The 18761-nt window shown below is 42.4% G+C and overlaps 1 protein-coding gene across 3 annotated transcripts; it reads left to right on the forward strand.

The window, feature by feature from the left end:
• The first annotated feature begins 279 nt into the window (after nt 1-279).
• LOC115020513 (radixin-like) lies at nt 280-18508 on the forward strand. 3 transcript variants are annotated; one of them, XM_029450597.1, is made up of 15 exons: nt 280-531; nt 2180-2273; nt 8823-8906; nt 9091-9186; nt 9889-10011; nt 10138-10289; nt 10490-10573; nt 10829-10975; nt 12873-12969; nt 13087-13250; nt 13688-13818; nt 14212-14372; nt 14556-14648; nt 14784-15020; nt 15712-18508. In XM_029450597.1, exons 2-15 carry the CDS (start codon nt 2262-2264, stop codon nt 15874-15876), a joined length of 1746 nt encoding a protein of 581 aa, XP_029306457.1. In that variant the 5' UTR covers nt 280-531; nt 2180-2261; the 3' UTR covers nt 15877-18508. The 3 variants fall into 3 exon arrangements, with proteins under 3 accessions (XP_029306457.1, XP_029306466.1, XP_029306476.1); XM_029450606.1 differs by having other exon boundaries at nt 280-513; XM_029450616.1 differs by lacking the exons at nt 280-531; nt 2180-2273; nt 9091-9186; nt 9889-10011; nt 10138-10289 and having other exon boundaries at nt 8848-8906.
• The last annotated feature ends 253 nt before the right edge of the window (nt 18509-18761 follow it).

An 18761-nucleotide genomic window follows, 5' to 3' on the forward strand; every position in this document is an offset into this window, starting at 1 on the left:
ATTATACCTTGTCTTTACATATGTGTGTGTGCGTGTGTGTGTGTGTGTGTGTAGATGTTTGTATGTATTGTACGATATTACTATAATAAGACAATAAATACAGTTTAAAAAAAGGCTTAAGTAGTGATTTCTTCTTCTTCTTCTTCTTCTTCTTCTTCTTCTTCTTCTTCTTCTTCTTCTTCTTCTTCTTCTTCTTCTTCTTCTTCTTCTTCTTCTTCTACTTCTTCTACTTCTACTTCTTCTACTCCTCCTCCTTCTCCTTCTTCTTCGCTTGTTTAATTGAGGCTTTTATTTTTTAAAGTTGACCGGATGCCGTAGTATGTTGTTCCGGCTAGCTCGACACTCGCACCCCAAATCGCCTTATGGTTGTTAAGACCTCATCGGCGTTTCTATGTCTGCGGGAATTTGTTTCGTCAAAAGCACTTCGAGATAAGAAACGAGGACCAGAAGGGATTTCTCGTCGTGGATATTGTGTTACGTGTGAAGATACCAGGCTTTCCTTCTCATTTAAAGGTATACTTCGTCCCCCCGGTGAGTTGCCTCTCCCTAAAAGATGAGCTTCTCTTCAAGTTTGATGCAATAGCGGATATCCTCGTGCTCGACCAATTCATATTTTATACGACACGATTTAAATGACGACTTGTACGAAGTTGTGCTCATTAAACTGCCTGTAAACGCACCTTATATTGCCTTACCTATTCACAATTTCTCGGGTGTTTCTTTTTTTGTTGGGAAATGGGGTGAATAAAGATGGCCAAACATTTTAAGGCTTAACAACTTCACATGTATGCGCGAGGCAAACCGTTATGTAGCGAGACAACACCCACTAACGAGCGTGGAGATGATGGCCACCTTTCCACTTCATGGGGAGTATTTAGGTAATGAGTTGTGTGACGGCTGCTGTGTTTCCGAGTGAAATTTTGGGGTAAAAAAGCCTTTTTGACACGTGAAACGTGTGAATTTTATTTTTTTTCGTCGTGTCATGACGTTGCAGCTCACGTTTTGTACTCAATTTGATAAAATTGTAGTTAAACTACAGTGTAACGGAAGGCAACTCTCGGCGGGTAAATACGCATGCTAATTACTCACGAGCTAGAAGTGTCTTCATCTGCAGCACAAACACGAGCTAACGTTACAGCTCAGATATTCAGGGGCTTTATGGCACATTTTTCTTTAACATAACTAGTGTTTTTGTCTCACTGTTATTCTGTAAAGTCACTAATAATTTTTGGTTGATAGTGATATACTCACTTATACTCTGTGTGATGGCTTGATCTTTCTTCAGTTACCAGTAAGGAGCAAGGCCCTTTTTAAATGTCTTGTTTTGGTTTCTAGGCGTATTTTGAGCTGTAACACAGGATTCTCTTGGCATTCATTTCAAGATAAAGTGGTCTGGTGGATTCATATATTTGCCAACTTGCCACTTATGTAGTATCAGAATAGTTTCCCCAAATTGAAGGATATAACAGGACAGCTGGCTGTTCGATCAGCAGTCTTACAGGACAATGCATAATGTCAATGACAAGTAAAGGATTCAACAAGTCATCCAAACAGACAGATCACATCCCTCCTGTAGCAAAACAGTCAGTAGCAAAAAAATATCCAAATCTAAATGATGTGACATGCGCCCATAACAAAAAGATCATTTCAGTATCATATGGCAGTTCAACCTAGGTCATTACCTAACTTGCAGGCTTGTGTTTCAACTAGAGTGTACCGAGACTGTCATTTATAGCGTGCAGTGATGAGATGCAGAGTGAAAAAGATATTAAAAACAAAAAGTGAAATCCAAATATCCCCTAATTTTGATAACTGAGGATCATTTTGCAAAGACCGTGAGTCTTTGTGAGGTTTTCTCTAACATAGTGAATATTTCAAGTAGTTGACCCCCATACACGCTTGCAATAGTTACCGTAGCAGCACTTAATACAGCAGGTGTGCACAGATTTAGGAATATTTTAGTTTCTTTTCTTTAATTCTGTCAGTTCTTTGGAGCAATCTAATGTTGCTCAGTTTGATGATCTTTTTATCTGTTATTTTTTAGGATTAATCATTGCAATTTAATGGATTGTTTCTTACCAAATCATTTAGTTTCAGAGAATACAAAAAACACAAGAAAATTATGTTGTACGTTGGCAACTGCTCATATTGTTTTCTCTTTTCTGTCTCTTGCATTCAGGTCCTGTGATACAGGTTTGGTTGGCGTCCCGTGACGGATTTATCCTCTCAGCTGTCGGGTGTAAGAAGGAGGGGAAGCAAAGATGCCGAAACCGGTAAGAGGCTAAAAGGAGCTACATGAGAGGTGGCATAAAAATGTCAGCTGCATTTATCACACTGTGTTCTACAGAGGTATTCAGAAAGGCAGCACTAAGGGGAACAACACTTGAGTCAGGCACCTGCTAATCGAATCCGATAGTTTGATGTAAAGAAAAATTCACTTGCAGTGTTAGAACTTATTGAGCAGAAGCGCAAGTAGTTAAGCCTATAATGTATGATATGAATCCGAAACATGAAAGCTGCTTGTTTGTTCATTCCTAGTCTGCTCGTATGAAGTGAATCTCTCCACTTGTGATAAGGGTTGGCATGCACTGCTGCCGAAAGCTACATTTAGTGCATTCTGGGAAGTGGCGGTTTCATTCCGATGGCTGCTCCCACTCCTCATACTCCTCTTCCAAGTGAACAACAGCCAGAGTGTGAAATGAACTGCCTGGCCCACGGGCCTCGCAACCGCAACACTGCTGCCATTGTTGCTTAAAGGGTGGAGAGAATGCCTGGGATGTGAACAACACCAAAACAAAACCAATTTGATGCAGTCCCTTCATGGCTGTCCTACTGTGTCATGCTGCTTTTTCATCATAACCAGACTAGGGTAGAGCTCATACTTGAGTTAGCTTTAACGCTACTTGTATTGGTATTGGTACTTTTTAGTTGACAACATTTTAAAACAAAGCTTAAGTTATGTTTAATTTAGAATTTCTTTCATGGAAAGATGTCAAGTTGCTAAAACCTACATCAGAAACTTTCCTCGCAACTCAGAACAACAGGCTTCAGACTTCGCCACAAGTGAGGCACGTCTTCTGTCTAGCTCTCAAGGTGGTGTGTCTTCGTGAAGCTACAGAAGAGAGACAGCGAGGCACTGATGTCATCTTTCACTTCCCCCTCTTGTCCTCTGAGTCACCAGGGCACCATCCCAAAACTGCTCCTGGGACAGTGAAGGGAAGGCCGCTCAGCTCAGAGCGACATCTCTGTCACAGACGATAACTGACAGAGAAAGTAAAGCTTGTCGCACCGACACAGTAAACAGAGGAAGCTAGATCAGGGTCCTGCAGACATGACCTTCTCTGGGACGGCAGCCAGAGCCAGACATCAGAACTTTTGGAATAGGCCTCTTATATCTCAGTGTCAGCATTCATCTGTGGCCAAAGAATAAAAAAACAATTCCAAGGTTAAGTAACACAAGAGTTTGCTGAGCTAGCAGGAAGAGTGCCAAATTTGTATTTCAGTAGTGATTTTGCGATGAGTCACTTAATAGAAGTTTCTTCTAAAACACAAACACGTGGTTCTTGCTGATCGTAAGTTGTCAGCGCGTGGTTGCAAGAGGTGGAATGGTTACGGTTGTTGTGTTATTGAAGGTTAAGTGAGGTGTCAAAAAAACCACACACGTGCACAGATGAAACTAACTGAATGGGTTAAGATGAATTTTATTGTGTTGACATAAAATCACATATTTAACGCCAGCAAAGCATTTAATATTGCATGCATTGTGTTGAATTGCAAGTGCTTCAGTGGCTAAGCAAGATTCAGGTACAATCTCTCCATGAATTATCGCGATTTATATATATGAGTTTTGTTACAGTAAAGTGCTGTTTCTCATATCGCACCTCTTCTGCTCGGTGCTCCCTGTGGGCTTTGGGGCAGGTGATCGCGGCCCACAGGAAGACGGCCCTCGCTGGTTTCCTAGCTTGTGGCTGTTTTCCCGTTTGCTGGAGAAGGGGCCTGCTGTGTACTTCGGGGGCCCAGTCTGTGTCAACATCCTGTCTCCCTGGAAGTACAGAAGCAATGTGAAGAGAGAGGATTATCACCAGACGACTGAGGGACTGTCCGGGCAGACGGGAGTCAGATGGGTGAACAAAAAATTGGGGCTAATGGGAAATGGAGAGAGGGAAGAAAAGAAGATGGGAATATGTTGTAGTGCTCAGGAATGTTAAGAGATAGGATAACCGTGAAGGTTATTGGAAGGGAGGAGTTGCAATGTTAGTGCTGGGCAACATCATAACTCTGTTTGCCTGTTGTGTTTGAGCGGTCACCTCGTTTACAATACAAAAGTTAGGTCTGTAATCAAGTAGAGTGAGTAAGACCCTCCCTTTTCCTCTTTATTAGCCCCCGAGTGTGCATCTTGTGAAACCACTGGAAGCTGTTCAGATTCTGTCTACAGCAGTTACAGCAGTTACAGCATGGATAAGTAAATGTTTTGTCCTTTTGTCAAAGGGATGCTTTAACACAGCGTTCACCTTCCCTTCCCCCAAAGGATGAATGTTTGAGTTTGTAGGTAGCAGTGATTCGTTCTACGCTCCCAGTCCTCCTCCTATTCCTGCTCCCCTCTTCAGCCTGCCTCACCCTGCAGGGGGGTTAATCAGTGGGACAGACAGCTGCTCAGAGCCCTGCAGCCCAGATTAGCAACTCTACTGATTGTGTATGCGTCTCTCTCTCTTGAGGCACAGCTCATCTAAACCGCTTACAGTAACTTAACAGCTGCACATTTAACAAGGGGCCGTCTGAGTGAGAACTCGTCCTCACAGTTGACATGGATAGGGGGGATTTAGAAACATCTTTAAAGGGCACGTAGAAAGAAAACAACACTAACTTGTCGAGTTAGTGTGCTTTTATTGCAATTTTGCACTATACTCTCTGCAACTTGAGGCCCGTTTAGTGACACTGCACATAAAGAAGTTAGAGCAAAGTATAGTGTTATATAAGAGATAGGAGGAGACGCATAGTGTCAAATAGTTCCAGAGAGAGAGGTAGTGAGACGGATGTTTTTTCTGCTGCTAATATACACTTTTCAGGAAACACAGGTACACGTTGTAGTACTTCACTGAGTTAAATAAAGCCATAAAACATCTGTTACCACATCTAAATGAGCTGCAAATGTGCTTGAAATTCTGGAAAACAGGCTTTTTTAGACTCTCTGCTTCTAAAACACTTCCAGTAGGACGATGAAACCACACGGGGAGATGTTTTGGGTCGATATCGCAACAGGAACGCAACTTTTTAGGGTTTACCTTTTGCTTTTAATGAAGTTTGAGGGCATGTCGGCTCACGTTAGGACTCGCAGGCTCCCTTATATGGCGTAGCGGCATCAAACAAACGCAACATAGTTTTCTTAGACGGTACGCACTTGTTGAATGTGTCTTTTTTAATTCTGAGTTTACCGAGTCTAATGCTTACCTCTATCCTCTAAATCTCAATCAGTTTAAAGCTGGAGCGGCCGCTCGGAGCTCAGCGGGCTGCGCTTGATTCTGAAGGGGATAGTTTAACTTTTGGCAGCCAATTATAGCCAGAGAGTCCCCGCAGCCAATCGGTAAACAATCCTGTTACTCCTGTGACATGTTGAACTATGTTATATAGAATTTCTTCCCGCATGAACACGTCTTCCGGCTGCAGAAAAATGCAATTATTGCGGCTCGCCATACTTCACCGCTGCTTAGTTGAGTTTCTGCCGTAAAGAGAGCAATTTGGTCCTTTTTTAAGAACTGTCATGTTGCCCTGTCAGTGTCTAGTATCACCAGAAAGACTGTCGTATAAGGACAGGCTTACTGAAGTCACTCCAGTCCTCCGAGACTGCTCAGTTGTCTCAGTGTGTGATTAGCTGTGTCAATGCCATGGCATGTTGTTGTCCCTCTCCTCCTCCCCCTCGCTCTGCAGGAGAGATGGGATTAACTGACAGTCTGGTCCATACAGGATTCTCTCTCTCTCTCTCTCTCTCTCTCTCTGCGGGTCGGCTATGTTTTGGCAGAGACACGCATGCAGCACAAAGGTTGGCTCTTTCACAGCTGATTGCTGGTGGCAGGCGGGCCCCACACAAATGCAGGGGAGAAGGGACATTCAAGGCCGGTCACTTGGAAACCCCAGCTCAGCACAACATTGTCTATGACTACTCCCATCTCAGAAAGTCAATGAGGCAGCTAGTCTTGAAACCAACACAGTCTTAACTCACCAGTCAGTGAACCATGAACAGGTTATTGAGCTGATGTGTGTTAATTTGTTTTGTGCACTTGCAGGAGTTGATTTAGATGTTGCCCTAGTAGTTCAAAAGTTTTAGCAAAATTTGTTGCAGAATCTTTTCACAAAAGACCTCAGCACCTGGATGAAGTGCAACTCTGTTTTCTAAATCATCACTATGGATAAAACTCTATAGATTAGTTATGATGCCATCTTCCCATCCAGAGCTCAAATGATCCGTCTTGTTCAGAATGTAAAACGATGACCTTCGGTACAGCCCTGTGAAGAGTCGTTAAATGCTGATATTGCACCTTTTTAGATGATAACTGTAATTTTTAGCAAGAAGTGTTGCAGGTATCAATCTTGTACATGATACCATGGCAATACATTAAGCTGTGCTCATCCTGTAGCAGCTGTAACTTTCAATGACTCATCAGAGGTTTTCTTTTATAGAGGAGCAAAGGGCCACAGTCTGTTTACTCCCTCGCAGAGACCCACCGGCACGTAGTAAACAATAAATCAAGAAAAACATGAAGGACCCTTTTGTAGAACGTATTCATTGCCACAACTCAATTACTATATATTATTTGTGTGCGCAGGACATGCACAGTGTGACACAGGCTGTGTTGTATTAAGCAGCTAATGTTATTTGATGTCCGTGTCATTGGTGTAGAGAGATCTAGACTCGTAAAGCAGTTCTCCAATCTCAGAGTGGGACTTAATTTATTAAGAAGTGGTGCTTGCATATGTATACCCATAATATTATAGCCAGGTGGCCTCATATATATTCATGCACACTTATGCATTGCATCATTTTTAAATCGGGTTATTTATAGTGGAAGAAATTCAAAGAACATTTTGTATGCAGTGATTATTCCATCAGTCTTTAAAGCCTTTATCAATCAATCTACCTTTCAACTGATTGTCTATGTATGTATTTCCTGTTATTCACTGTCCTCATGCAAGAAAATATATACAAGCTCCATTACCTACTACACTCCTGTCCGACACATTGAACTCTAATTTCATCCATACTCTCCTGAAAATGTCTTTTTCATCCCCTGCAGATAACTGGCATATATTATGGGTAGATTTCCCAGACATGGATTACGCCGTGGTCTTGATGTGGGATAAAAACTAAAGTGCCTCTGTGTGTGGAATCTTCCTTCAAAGACACATTGGCACCAGGCATGCCAGAGAGATTTGGTCTCAAACTACACAAAATACAGCAACTGCATTAATTGAAAATTGACCCTGACTGTACGCAGAATTAAATCAATTAAGACTTAATCTTTTCTCGGGAAGCTGCCCATATTTTCCAACTAAAATGATGCTTGGCTTGAAGCATGTTAGATTATGAACATGTGGGATGCAGTTTAGTCTCTTAAAATAATGTTGGACTGTCATACAGTGATAGTTTAGGCCACGCAGGAGTGTTCATGCGAGATGTCTATAGTGTAGAGAAAGTGCTGCAACCTTTCATGGGTAATTAATGAGATACATTGTGATCTGAGCTTCAGCTATGTGCGGTATAGACACAAGTTTCATGGATTATTCATTGTAGGGATATTGAGAGAAACAGAGAGGGATGAAGGCGGGAGAGAAATGCAAAGTAAGCCTTCCTGAGGTTTTCTATATAATTGCTAAGAGGAAAAGGAAGGTTCTTATGCTCAGTTTCTTCTTTCTCATTTTCTGTATGGTTGGCTGATCTACAGAAACCTCGCTGTAACTTAATCTCAAAGGGAGTACACCCCAGATCATCTCTCTGCTTCATGTTGCACTCTTATCTCCCCTGCTTTTTTTTCTGCACTGCAACTTTTTGCATTCGCAATTTTTCTTGTGTCGTAAACCACTACTGAGGCAACACACCGCTCAGTGTGTGGGAGGAGGATGTGAGATGCCTCGCAGGTCAGCCCTGCTCTGTTCTGTGCCATCAGCTGCTGCTGGCCTCCTGCCAGGGTCGTTAACTTGCAGCCAATGACTGAGTTTTATCCTCTGCTCCTCCCCAACAGAGCTTTGAGTAGTAGGCTGCACTAAAAGGGGGGGGGCTTGCTCACCCTGGCAGTGTAGGATAGAAAGAGGGAAAGCGTTTACACAGTCCCTTTACAAAAGCTGGGTTAGGATTGAGGGGAAATGAACACATTGCACACATACTCATCAAACATGCATCCAATCTCTTCTGCAGGAATTCTCTACTAACTTGGAAGATTGTTGCTCGACTGAGAAAAAGTTAGACTGCAGCACTTCTGTGTTGATGCATACATGCTGTGTGCCACATCCTACAGTATATATTATGTTTAACGTTTTATACCATGATGCTCAATAAGGTTATTATTGCCAGAGCACAGACGTCACTCGTTTCTACCTAAGATCTGAAAGTATAAATGGTCCCCACTAGGTATTGTGTTTCAAAAACTTAACTGTACCTCCAAGCAAAGCAAAAAAAAAAGTCAAACCGTTTACTACCAGTAATGTTCCCTGATTGATGATGGAGATTAGTGGATGATTAGTCGAGATTAGAAAAAAAGCGGTGCTGAATCTGATCCCTCTGTAAAATATTTGCCAAACAAAATAAACTTATTGCTGTGTTTGTTTTCTAGATCAACGTCCGTGTGACCACCATGGATGCAGAGCTGGAGTTTGCCATCCAACCTAATACCACAGGGAAACAGCTCTTTGACCAGGTGAGCAGGAGTGACATAACTACATGCGTCGACTGCTTTCCAAAAAACTAAAATGATGTCTGTAGGCGTCCTGGTGGTTAGTCATGATTCTGGCATGTCGCCACCCTATCTCTTGTAAACCTTTTACTTTGAAATGCTTGTAGCACCTGTAAGAATTCAGATTTGATTTTTGTTTTAATGTCAGGTGGTGAAGACGGTGGGACTGCGGGAGGTCTGGTTCTTTGGCCTTCAGTATGTGGACAGTAAAGGCTACAGCACTTGGCTCAAACTCAATAAGAAGGTCAGTCTTCCTCTGATTTAATTTGACCCTTTTGTCACAACTACTGAAACACCATTTTTTGCTTCTTTTTTTAATTGTTTTCCTTCACACGCTATCTGTATTTCTTTCATCCTGTCATTGTCTGTTATTTATCTGGGATTGCCTGGATGCTGTGCTGTGGCGCCTCAGATGTGCTCATATAACAGGCTTCCTCTCTCGCTCAGGCCAACACACCCTCTAGCCTTAACACCCCTGCTATTAGTGTGTCTGTGTGTTTCAGGGTATGCCTGACAGAAAATAACACTCAAACTCTACGTGTGTGTGTGTGTGTGTGCTTGTGAGAGCGAGAGAGGCCGTCTCTGTGGTTTCACAGTCCTTCAATGTGAGGGGAATTCATCAGTGCGTTTATGAGCACACATGTGTGTTCAGGCCCTCCAGCAAATGCAGAGCTGTCAGCATGATCTGTGACAGGATTTCTAACAAGCGGGGCTCCAAACTATTTTGTGTGTGTGTGAGCAACAACTGTCCACATACAGCCCAGTAGCACATGTCCCCCAAACAGCAAAGATTTGACAGTGACTACATTACACAAGTGTTACGTGATAAATATACTTGTTTATTACGGCCCCTTTTACGCAGGAGACACGAGCTTTGTTGTGACTCAGAGGTTATGATCTGCTGTTTATTGGATGGTTGCATTATAACGTTGTTTCTGTCCTCCAGGTGACCCAGCAGGATGTGAAGAAGGAGAACCCTCTGCAGTTTAAGTTCAGAGCCAAGTTCTTCCCTGAGGATGTCTCAGAGGAACTAATCCAGGAGATCACGCAGAGACTCTTCTTCCTGCAGGTAACGAGTCACACACAGTTTTTGTAGTGCACATTTTTTTAACTGAATTTGATATTGGAAGAAAAGTGTTTAAAGAGCTAAATAAGTTCTATCTGTTAACTCTGCACTCCCTCATGATTCTGCCAGGTGAAGGAGGCCATCCTGAACGATGAGAACTACTGCCCCCCAGAGACTGCTGTGCTACTGGCGTCCTACTCTGTCCAGGCCAAGTATGGAGACTACAACAAAGATGCCCACAAGTCTGGGTACCTTACCCATGACAGACTGCTGCCTCAGAGGTACACGCACACAAAATATACCACAAAGTATTTGTCTCTGCTGAGTCAAAGTGTCGAGTTTTCACACACTGATCACGTCTGATGAAACCTGGAATGTGTCTCGTTCCCTGTTTGGAATTTTCAATCATTTCCTTTCGAGGAAACGATTCGGTGCCGTTCAACATTCCCCTCAGGTGAAGTCATTGTGTTTGTGCACACAGAGTCCTGGAGCAGCACAAGCTGACCAAGGAGCAGTGGGAGGACAGAATACAGACCTGGCACGAAGAACACAGAGGAATGCTCAGGTATGTGTCGGTCTTTCCTTATCGCTTGAAAAGCCCTGAGAGGCGAACAAAATTGGTATCAGAGTGTTCATGTTTAGGCTCGTTGTGTTAGGACGTGGAACTATTTTAATAACCACATACTTATTGTAGAGGAATTGGATTTGGTGCTTTATGAAATGTACTCTGATGATTGTGTTTTACTGATAATGTGGATGTCTTCTAATAAAACACACATGGTTTATAATCGTCTAATTCCTCCTGCTCTTCCTCTTCTAGAGAGGACTCTATGATGGAATATCTTAAAATCGCCCAGGACTTGGAGATGTATGGAGTCAACTACTTTGAAATCAAAAACAAGAAGGGCACACAGCTGTGGCTGGGCGTGGATGCCCTTGGCCTCAATATCTACGAACACGAAGACAAGTAAGACGTACTCTCTCTCTCTCTCTCTCTCTCTCTCTCACTCTCACTCTCACTCTCACTCTCACTCTCTCTCTCTCTCTCACTCTCTCTCTCTCACACTCTCTCTCTCTCACACAGATTTGTTGAGTTTATTTACAAAACAACAATGCATTCTGGGGGAGCATTCGGTCTTAAACCTATAAAATCTACAGTAAAGACTGTTTGGTTTTGTGGTTTTCTGTTGAATGCAAACAGCAGCAGAAGTGAGAAGGGGAATTTATTGACGGCGTGTCACAACAAATGTGTGTCAACGCTGTGGTTCATAGCGATTACGTTATACCTGCTGTATCACCCAAACTCGCCACAAGATCAGAGCCTTGAGTCTTATTTATTAGGAAATAACTATAGGGATGCACCGATTGTGAAATTCTGGGGAAATACCGATGTTTAAAATAATGTTTTGTTATTTATAGCACAAATCATCAATTACACACATTTATGAGACAACTTTTAACATGACCTTCTTTCACACAAAAAAGTGGGCCTCTTTACAAAGCAAAAAAGTTACCTCTTAGTCCATACAGTGGGCCTCCTCTGCCGAATATTAATGATAAGAGGAAATCGGATGCAGTTAAACATCGGCCACTGCCGTCGGCGAGTGTCATCTTATTTGTCGATAGCCTGATGGCAGGCAACAAGGCGAAGAACGGCTGATACTGTTCGGTCGCTAAATCCCTGCATCCCTACAAATAACGTGAAGATTTTCCTTAAAGTTGAAATGAGCTTCTTCCCTTCAGCCTGTGTCTTTGCCTGGAGCCTTTTGTTGTGGATTATTTGTCATCAGAGTAAAGCTTTTGATACGTTTTATAGATTTAAGGACTTAAGTCATCTAATGCCCAAAGGACGGAGATGATTATGTGGGTTGTTCTGTGCCGACTGCAGAGCGCATACTGTAACACTCAAAACGACTTTTTGATCAGACTTGTAAACACCTGGCTGTGTAGCTTTGACATTGTAATTTGACTTTGATTTTGGTGTTTGGCACAATCTTTGGAAACTATTAAGAGTTGGAACTGTAAATGTGTTCACAAGCCAGACTGCAGTGAGTTACTCTGTACCAGTATATGGATCCATTTGCCAATAAATGTTATACTAGTATTTCATTTTCACCCAACTTAAAACTAAACAAATCACCTTACTTTATTTCATTTTCTTGTTATTTGATATTAACTCATCATAAATAAACCAGACTAACTCTACTATTCGATGACGACACGATGTGCACAATGTTTATCAAGTTTAGAGGAAACGAGGATATATTTAGAGGTAAAAACTGGGGGAGAGGCAGAAAAGGGAAGACCTTTTGTAAGAGAGTCTTTCCTGTCCGCTCTTGTCAGATTTTCTTTCCCCATTTGTGGAAGAAGAGAGATTCAATCACAACTCCTGGAGCATTTCCTCTTACTGCTTTTCCTTTCCTGTTTGTTATCTGAGGTCATCACAACTGCCATGGTGACAAAGAAAGGAAATAAGGGATAGTTTCTTACTCTCTCCTTAGACAGCAGCTCATTACTCATTATCATTATCACTTCATCTAATTATTTTCCTTTCCTTGTCTTTGTTCCTTTTTTGATTCGAGAACACCCACCATCCATTGGCAGGAAGTGATAGTTTCATCCACCTACTGCTCCTTCCTGTCACTATTCTTAGCAATGTGACTGAATACTTTCACTTTACGTTTCAATTTTCAGTCTTGTGATTTCCTGTAAGCTGGTCTGTTCATTATTGGCACCATCTGCTGCCTGGATGTGATAAAACTTTCTATAACCAACTGTGTAACACCCTGTACTGTATATCTTCATACGAGTGGGAATGTTTAAAGTGTAAATTGTTAACCACTTCTGGACATTTATTTTTTCAGGTTGACACCAAAGATCGGCTTCCCCTGGAGTGAGATTCGAAACATTTCTTTCAATGACAAGAAGTTTGTCATCAAACCCATTGACAAGAAAGCACCGGTGAGTGTCATGATGCATCAAAAGTATTAAAGAAATCCACAAATCTTTATGCTTGATGTATACAGAGAACATGTCCCGCTTCATATCTCTTTCTCCTCTCTTTCATAAAACATGTAGGACTTTGTGTTTTATGCCCCGCGGCTGCGCATCAACAAGCGTATCTTGGCATTGTGTATGGGTAACCACGAGTTGTACATGAGGAGGAGGAAGCCCGACACTATCGAGGTGCAGCAGATGAAGGCTCAGGCCCGGGAGGAGAAGCACCACAAACAGATGGAGAGGTATTGTGTACCCATGTGCCTTCTCGGAGAAAATATATATATGCCTGTCCAAAGTTTTGCAAACCATATAAAGTGTGTATAATGTATTGTTTTTAAGCAATATATTTCCAGTTCAAATATGTTTAAAATAATAAGTGCACTGGGCTCTTTTTTTACTTTTTTAAACCCAATTTCACTGACTTTAAATGATGCATAAATATATGTCTAAACATTTTAAATGAGAAGGTAGCTGCTGATAGAGAAGTGGCAGGTAGAGCTTCTCCACTAGAGGGCAGTCTTGCCTCTTCTACGTACATTATCTGTGGCAGAAGGAGCTTTTATTCACGTCAGGATAAGAGTGCTATGTTACAATACTGTATTGTTACCATATCAAAGTGTATTTTCCTAAATCTAAAATATTGGAGAAATCTGAAAAATGTAATCACAACACTTCTCAGGGCTCAGCTGGAGAATGAGAAGAAGAAGCGAGAGTATGCAGAGAAAGAGAAGGAGAGGATAGAGCGCGAGAAAAACGAGCTCATGGAGAGGCTGAGACAGATTGAAGAGCAGACGATGAGAGCTCAGAAAGGTACTGGGGTTTTCTTTTTCTCTTATTCATCCATCTGTTCACTCATCCTTGCTGCTGCCTTCCTTGCGTCTGTCAAACAAGAGAATCTCTCCCGGGCCAATCATGTTCATCATACTCGTACAGCCAGAATGAACTTTCATTCCTCTGTTTGTGTTTGCTGTTTGTATTTATTCAGAAATACCTGTCGTACCATGTCCAGAGCTGTATTTAGAGATGATTATACATCGGTGCATGTACAACAGAGGTCAAACATAATGAATTAATCTTATGTACCTGAATCAACTGTATCTGACTTGACCCGTAACTAGATCATACTGAAGTTTGAGTAGAAAATGTGTAGATGATGAAATGAAAGTCGAAAGGATGTGCAACATGTTTGCGTGTCTTCCACAGAGCTTGAGGAACAGACTCGCCGGGCGCTGGAGCTGGAGCAGGAGAGAAAGCGAGCGAGGGAGGAGGCCGAGAGGCTGGAGAGAGACAGGCAAACAGCTGAGGAGGCCAAGGCCGAGCTGGCCAGGCAGGCTGTAGACCAGCAGAAGACCCAGGAACAACTGGTGCGTGTGTTTGTTTTCACTCGTGGTGTGAGCAGCTACAAGCTGGATTATGGGGATAGTTATACGTTTTTGCTCGCACAATTCTCTGCTGTGTTTTATTTTAAGGATGAGTGCATTCTTGTGTTTTTTTAAATGTACAATATGTGTAACAGCGAGGATCTCTTTTTATTATTTTTATCCCAGGCTGCTGAACTGGCTGAATTCACAGCCAAGATCGCTCTCCTGGAAGAAGCGAAGAGGAAGAAAGACGATGAGGCCATAGAATGGCAGCACAAGGTACAGGATTCTTCAGATGTCCCCAAACATTCAACCTTGTCTCTTAACATATTTGGCCTGCCAGCGTATTCGACTCTCCGCTGCCTGGTGTGAATCCAGTATGTGTCTCTGTCTTACGCTCGCTGTCTCCTGCAGGCTATGTCAGCCCAGGAGGATCTGGACAAGACCAAGGAGGAGCTGAAGACTGCAATGACTGTGATGCCAGCATCTCTGGGCAGCAATGCTGAGAGCGACCACGATGAGCAGGATGAGAACCACGCGGAAGATAGCGCTGACCTCTCCAACGAGGGCGTCAACCAGGTCGACCTCTGCAGTGAAGAGGCGCGCGTCACTGAAGCCCAGAAAAACGAGAGGGTCAAGAAACAGCTGCAGGTAATACGGGGGGGGGTCTTTGCACAAATAACAAGATTATCTGATTTTCTAACAGCAGTTTTGTTGCAAAGAAGAAACGGCAGCCAAGAAATGGCAGATAAGGGTAAGATCAGGCATACTTCTCCGTCCATCTTTACACTCCGGCTTTAACGGGAGTGGACGTGCTGGCTTAGACTGTAGCCGGGCTTTCAAGAAGATCTACTGGCAATTAATCGATCGAAAAGATCAAAGTACATCAAGTCTCTTCATATCTTTTCAAACTCTAAATAAATGACAGGGCCTGTAGATCTAAGCTGGGCTACTGCATAAGCCAGGACTCGTACTGAAGCTATGGCAAGAAGAATTCGAACCGCAACCTAATCTCAAACGTAAGGATTTGACACCTTTGTCTCAAACCTCTATAACTGACCACCTGCTTCAGGGTTAACGTAGTGGAGCTGTTGCACCTCATTGGAAGGAATTGTTTATTTGTATTAAACACGTTTTGACAGACACAGCCGAGGCTGTAGAGAAGTTGCTTTGCGTCAATCCGATGTTTACTTTTTAAATGTTTTAGGCGTATTTTTTGCACCTGTTCTCTTCTCTCTGCAACTCTGTCTGTACTTTGCCCTGTGTTGTTTTTCCTCTTTTTCTATTTTCTTTATCTTCCGCCTCATCGCCCTCTCATCCTCCCTTCTCTTTTATCTCCCAGACATTAAGCTCAGAGTTGGCCGATGCCAGAGATGAAACCAAGAAGACGCAGAACGATGTGCTGCACGCCGAGAACGTGAAAGCGGGCCGAGACAAATACAAAACGCTGCGTCAGATCCGATCGGGCAACACGAAGCAGCGCATCGACGAGTTTGAGTCCATGTGAGAACAGCACCTCTGTCCCCTCGCCTCTCTTTCCCTTTAGGGGTACCTGCTCCCGAACTTGCCCCTCAGCGGCTGCTCAATTTTCATGGACAACAGATGCTGCCATCCTTGTAGTTCCACCAAGTCCCCCTCAACAACCCCTGGCAATCTTGAGAAATCATCTTGTCAAACTTTGCCAAAGTCCTGCCCCACATCTCCTCTCAGAGTTACGGATATCTCCCTCTTGTGGAGCTGCCTACACGCCACTCTGAACAAGCAAATGTCATCGTACTGCAGAGATCATCTGTAACCCTTGAGCACGGGAGAAAAGAGAAACCGTATAACCAAAATGGAAGCAATTGGATTTATTTTTATTTTGAGCAAACATGGCCATAGAAAGCTACTTCTGTTGTCGTTTTGCTTGACGCCGCGAATGCAAAGGTTTAGTATGATTCCATGTCTTCAGTTAAAGATTCCTCTCCTTGTTTTTAAGTTGTTTCCCTCTGCTTTAGTTTAACTTGTTTTTATTGATGCTCTTCTTTTTAGTTGTCAGCTGACAACTAAAGTCTGGGAATAAATTGGGTCACTATTTTCATTCAGCGTCAAAGCGCTGCATGTGTTACATCATATTATCAACATATCACAAGCTAGTCATGCTAATTCTCTTAGCATCTGTGAGTCATTAAAGAGTTAAGGATCAATTCAAACTGTTATAGGTTTATATAAAATATGACACTGCAGTATTTTAATAGTTTAATTTCAGGCTAAATATCAAGAATAGCAGTAAGAATTGACCCTCGTTGGGAAAAGAGCCACCCAACTTGTCCCATGGCAGGTTTTGTTGAACGAATGTAGCAAAGGTAACAAAGGGAAAGTGTTTTTTACATGCAGCGGTGATGGGATAACATGTAATAAGCTTGTGCCACAAGCTTTCGCCCTCGAGCTTTAAAGTGTGGCGAAGATAAGCTAATTGGTAGTTGTGTAGCCTTGTGTGTGTCTTCCTGTTGCATCCGAGTGTTTCGTTCCCAGTCACCATAGATGGTTTTCGCTGCCTGCCGGCTCACAAAAGAAAGCCAATGTATCAAACGGACAGACGGGGGAACAGAGAGATGAGGAGGCTGTTTTTCTGTCGGTCCAGCCGTTTGAGGGTATCTGCGCGTGTGAAAGTATGTACGAAAGCTGAGACCTGGCTCCTCTCTGGCTGCGGAGCTTATGAAAACATCTGTCCTTCACCCGGGACAAATCTCTACCTCAGTAATGTTAGCAGCGGTGACTGACAGTCAGACACTCGGAGTGCTCCCCCTCACATCCTTTCCAAAAAACTAAAAGTACAGTCAAGAGTTGACTTGGTTGCTGTTACATCTTTGAGCGGTGCTCCTGGGCAGGCTACGTTACGGTCAGTTGCTTTGTGGTTGTACGTTTGGTTAAGAAACTTCAAGAGAGGATTTTAAGGGTCTATGTGAAACACACCTAGGTTGAAAAGTGTTGTGTCTTAAGCTAGTTTTACACAGTGGTCTCTCCTTGCTCCCGATTTTGCTCGGGGAGGGGGGAGGAAAAAATCCCAAACAATGAGGAAGATGAAATAAGTGATGCTGCGTATATCAGACTTGAGATCGACTGTGGTAAACGCAGAAGGAGCGACGTCATTTTGTCGTTACCTGACGGGGTCCTGTGAAGCATTTGGTTCTAAGTTTTTTTTTTGTGGTGACCGACTCAAGACCTTGTTTAAAAGAAGGTTCTCGTGTATAATAGTTAATTGCCTTCAATGTCTGTGCAGAACTTTGTCTCTGTTTCAATTTCATTTTAAGGAGACAGTTTGCATAGAGTTCATGGGACTGAGAGACTTGTGAATACGTAAAGAGATGCATTATTATTATTAATATTATTAGTTCTTAATGTGAAGGGACCCTGCTTATTGTGCAAATCTCCGGAATCAAATGGAGTCGGCCAATTTCTTCCCCTAAAATCTTATCATAATTTCTCATTCTGACAACATTTTTTGTGCTCGGATAACAAACTGAACTCCATCTTTTGTGGGGTGGGAAATATGTTCCAGGGTGCATTTTTGAAATGAGTGAACATTAAGTTTCTTTTTTTTTTTTATTATTATTATTATTATTAACATGATGATGAAAATGTTTATGGTATTATTTGTTACGCTATATTTGACAGCTGGTGTAGGTTGATATTTTTTTAATAGTCAGAGTTTTAAAGTTAAAGCACTTGTATGAAACAAGACACTGAAGCCTGCCTTTTGTGTTCACTTCAGTGTCCATTGTTAGTGTTGTGTTTGCCATAGCAAAAATTATCCTGTGCTTCCAAGCTCATATTTTTGTATTGTGTTCAAAGACCCTAAACCAGCAGCACACGTCGCTAAACTGGACCGTTTCATTGGAGGGGAAAACTCATGTTGACACCCCCCCCCTACAAACTGTAAGTCTTCAGTTACTCGTTTTTCTTCACAGCACAATGTTATTGGCCTGCCTGTTCCCTCCAATGAAGCCAGTGTATGTGATGATGCCTGCTCTGGCACCAGCTGTCAAGTTTTGCTGTTTGTTTTTTCCTTATGTTCATGTTAGTATTCTTTAAGATTGAAGGCAATGATGGATTGCAGTCCATTTCATTGGTTCACAAATAAAAGTTTTAAATTTTCATCATGTGTTTTAGACCCATTTGTATTCTTCGATATCACAGATTTAACGGATAATTTTTGCTTAAACTATATCTCGGTGTATCAGGATTAATTAATACATAGCCAATGTGTTTTATTTCCACGAGAGGATGATATCGCAGCATCGTTATCTCTAGATACACTTAGAGATTTCACTGATTTGGCCTTCTTAAAAAGGGAAGAACATACTAATCAAGCACTGGTCTACTTTTCTGTTTGTTTGGGTTGCCTAAAGA

Source organism: Cottoperca gobio, chromosome 2, assembly GCF_900634415.1.
Source record: "Cottoperca gobio chromosome 2, fCotGob3.1, whole genome shotgun sequence".
NCBI lineage: Eukaryota > Metazoa > Chordata > Actinopteri > Perciformes > Bovichtidae > Cottoperca > Cottoperca gobio.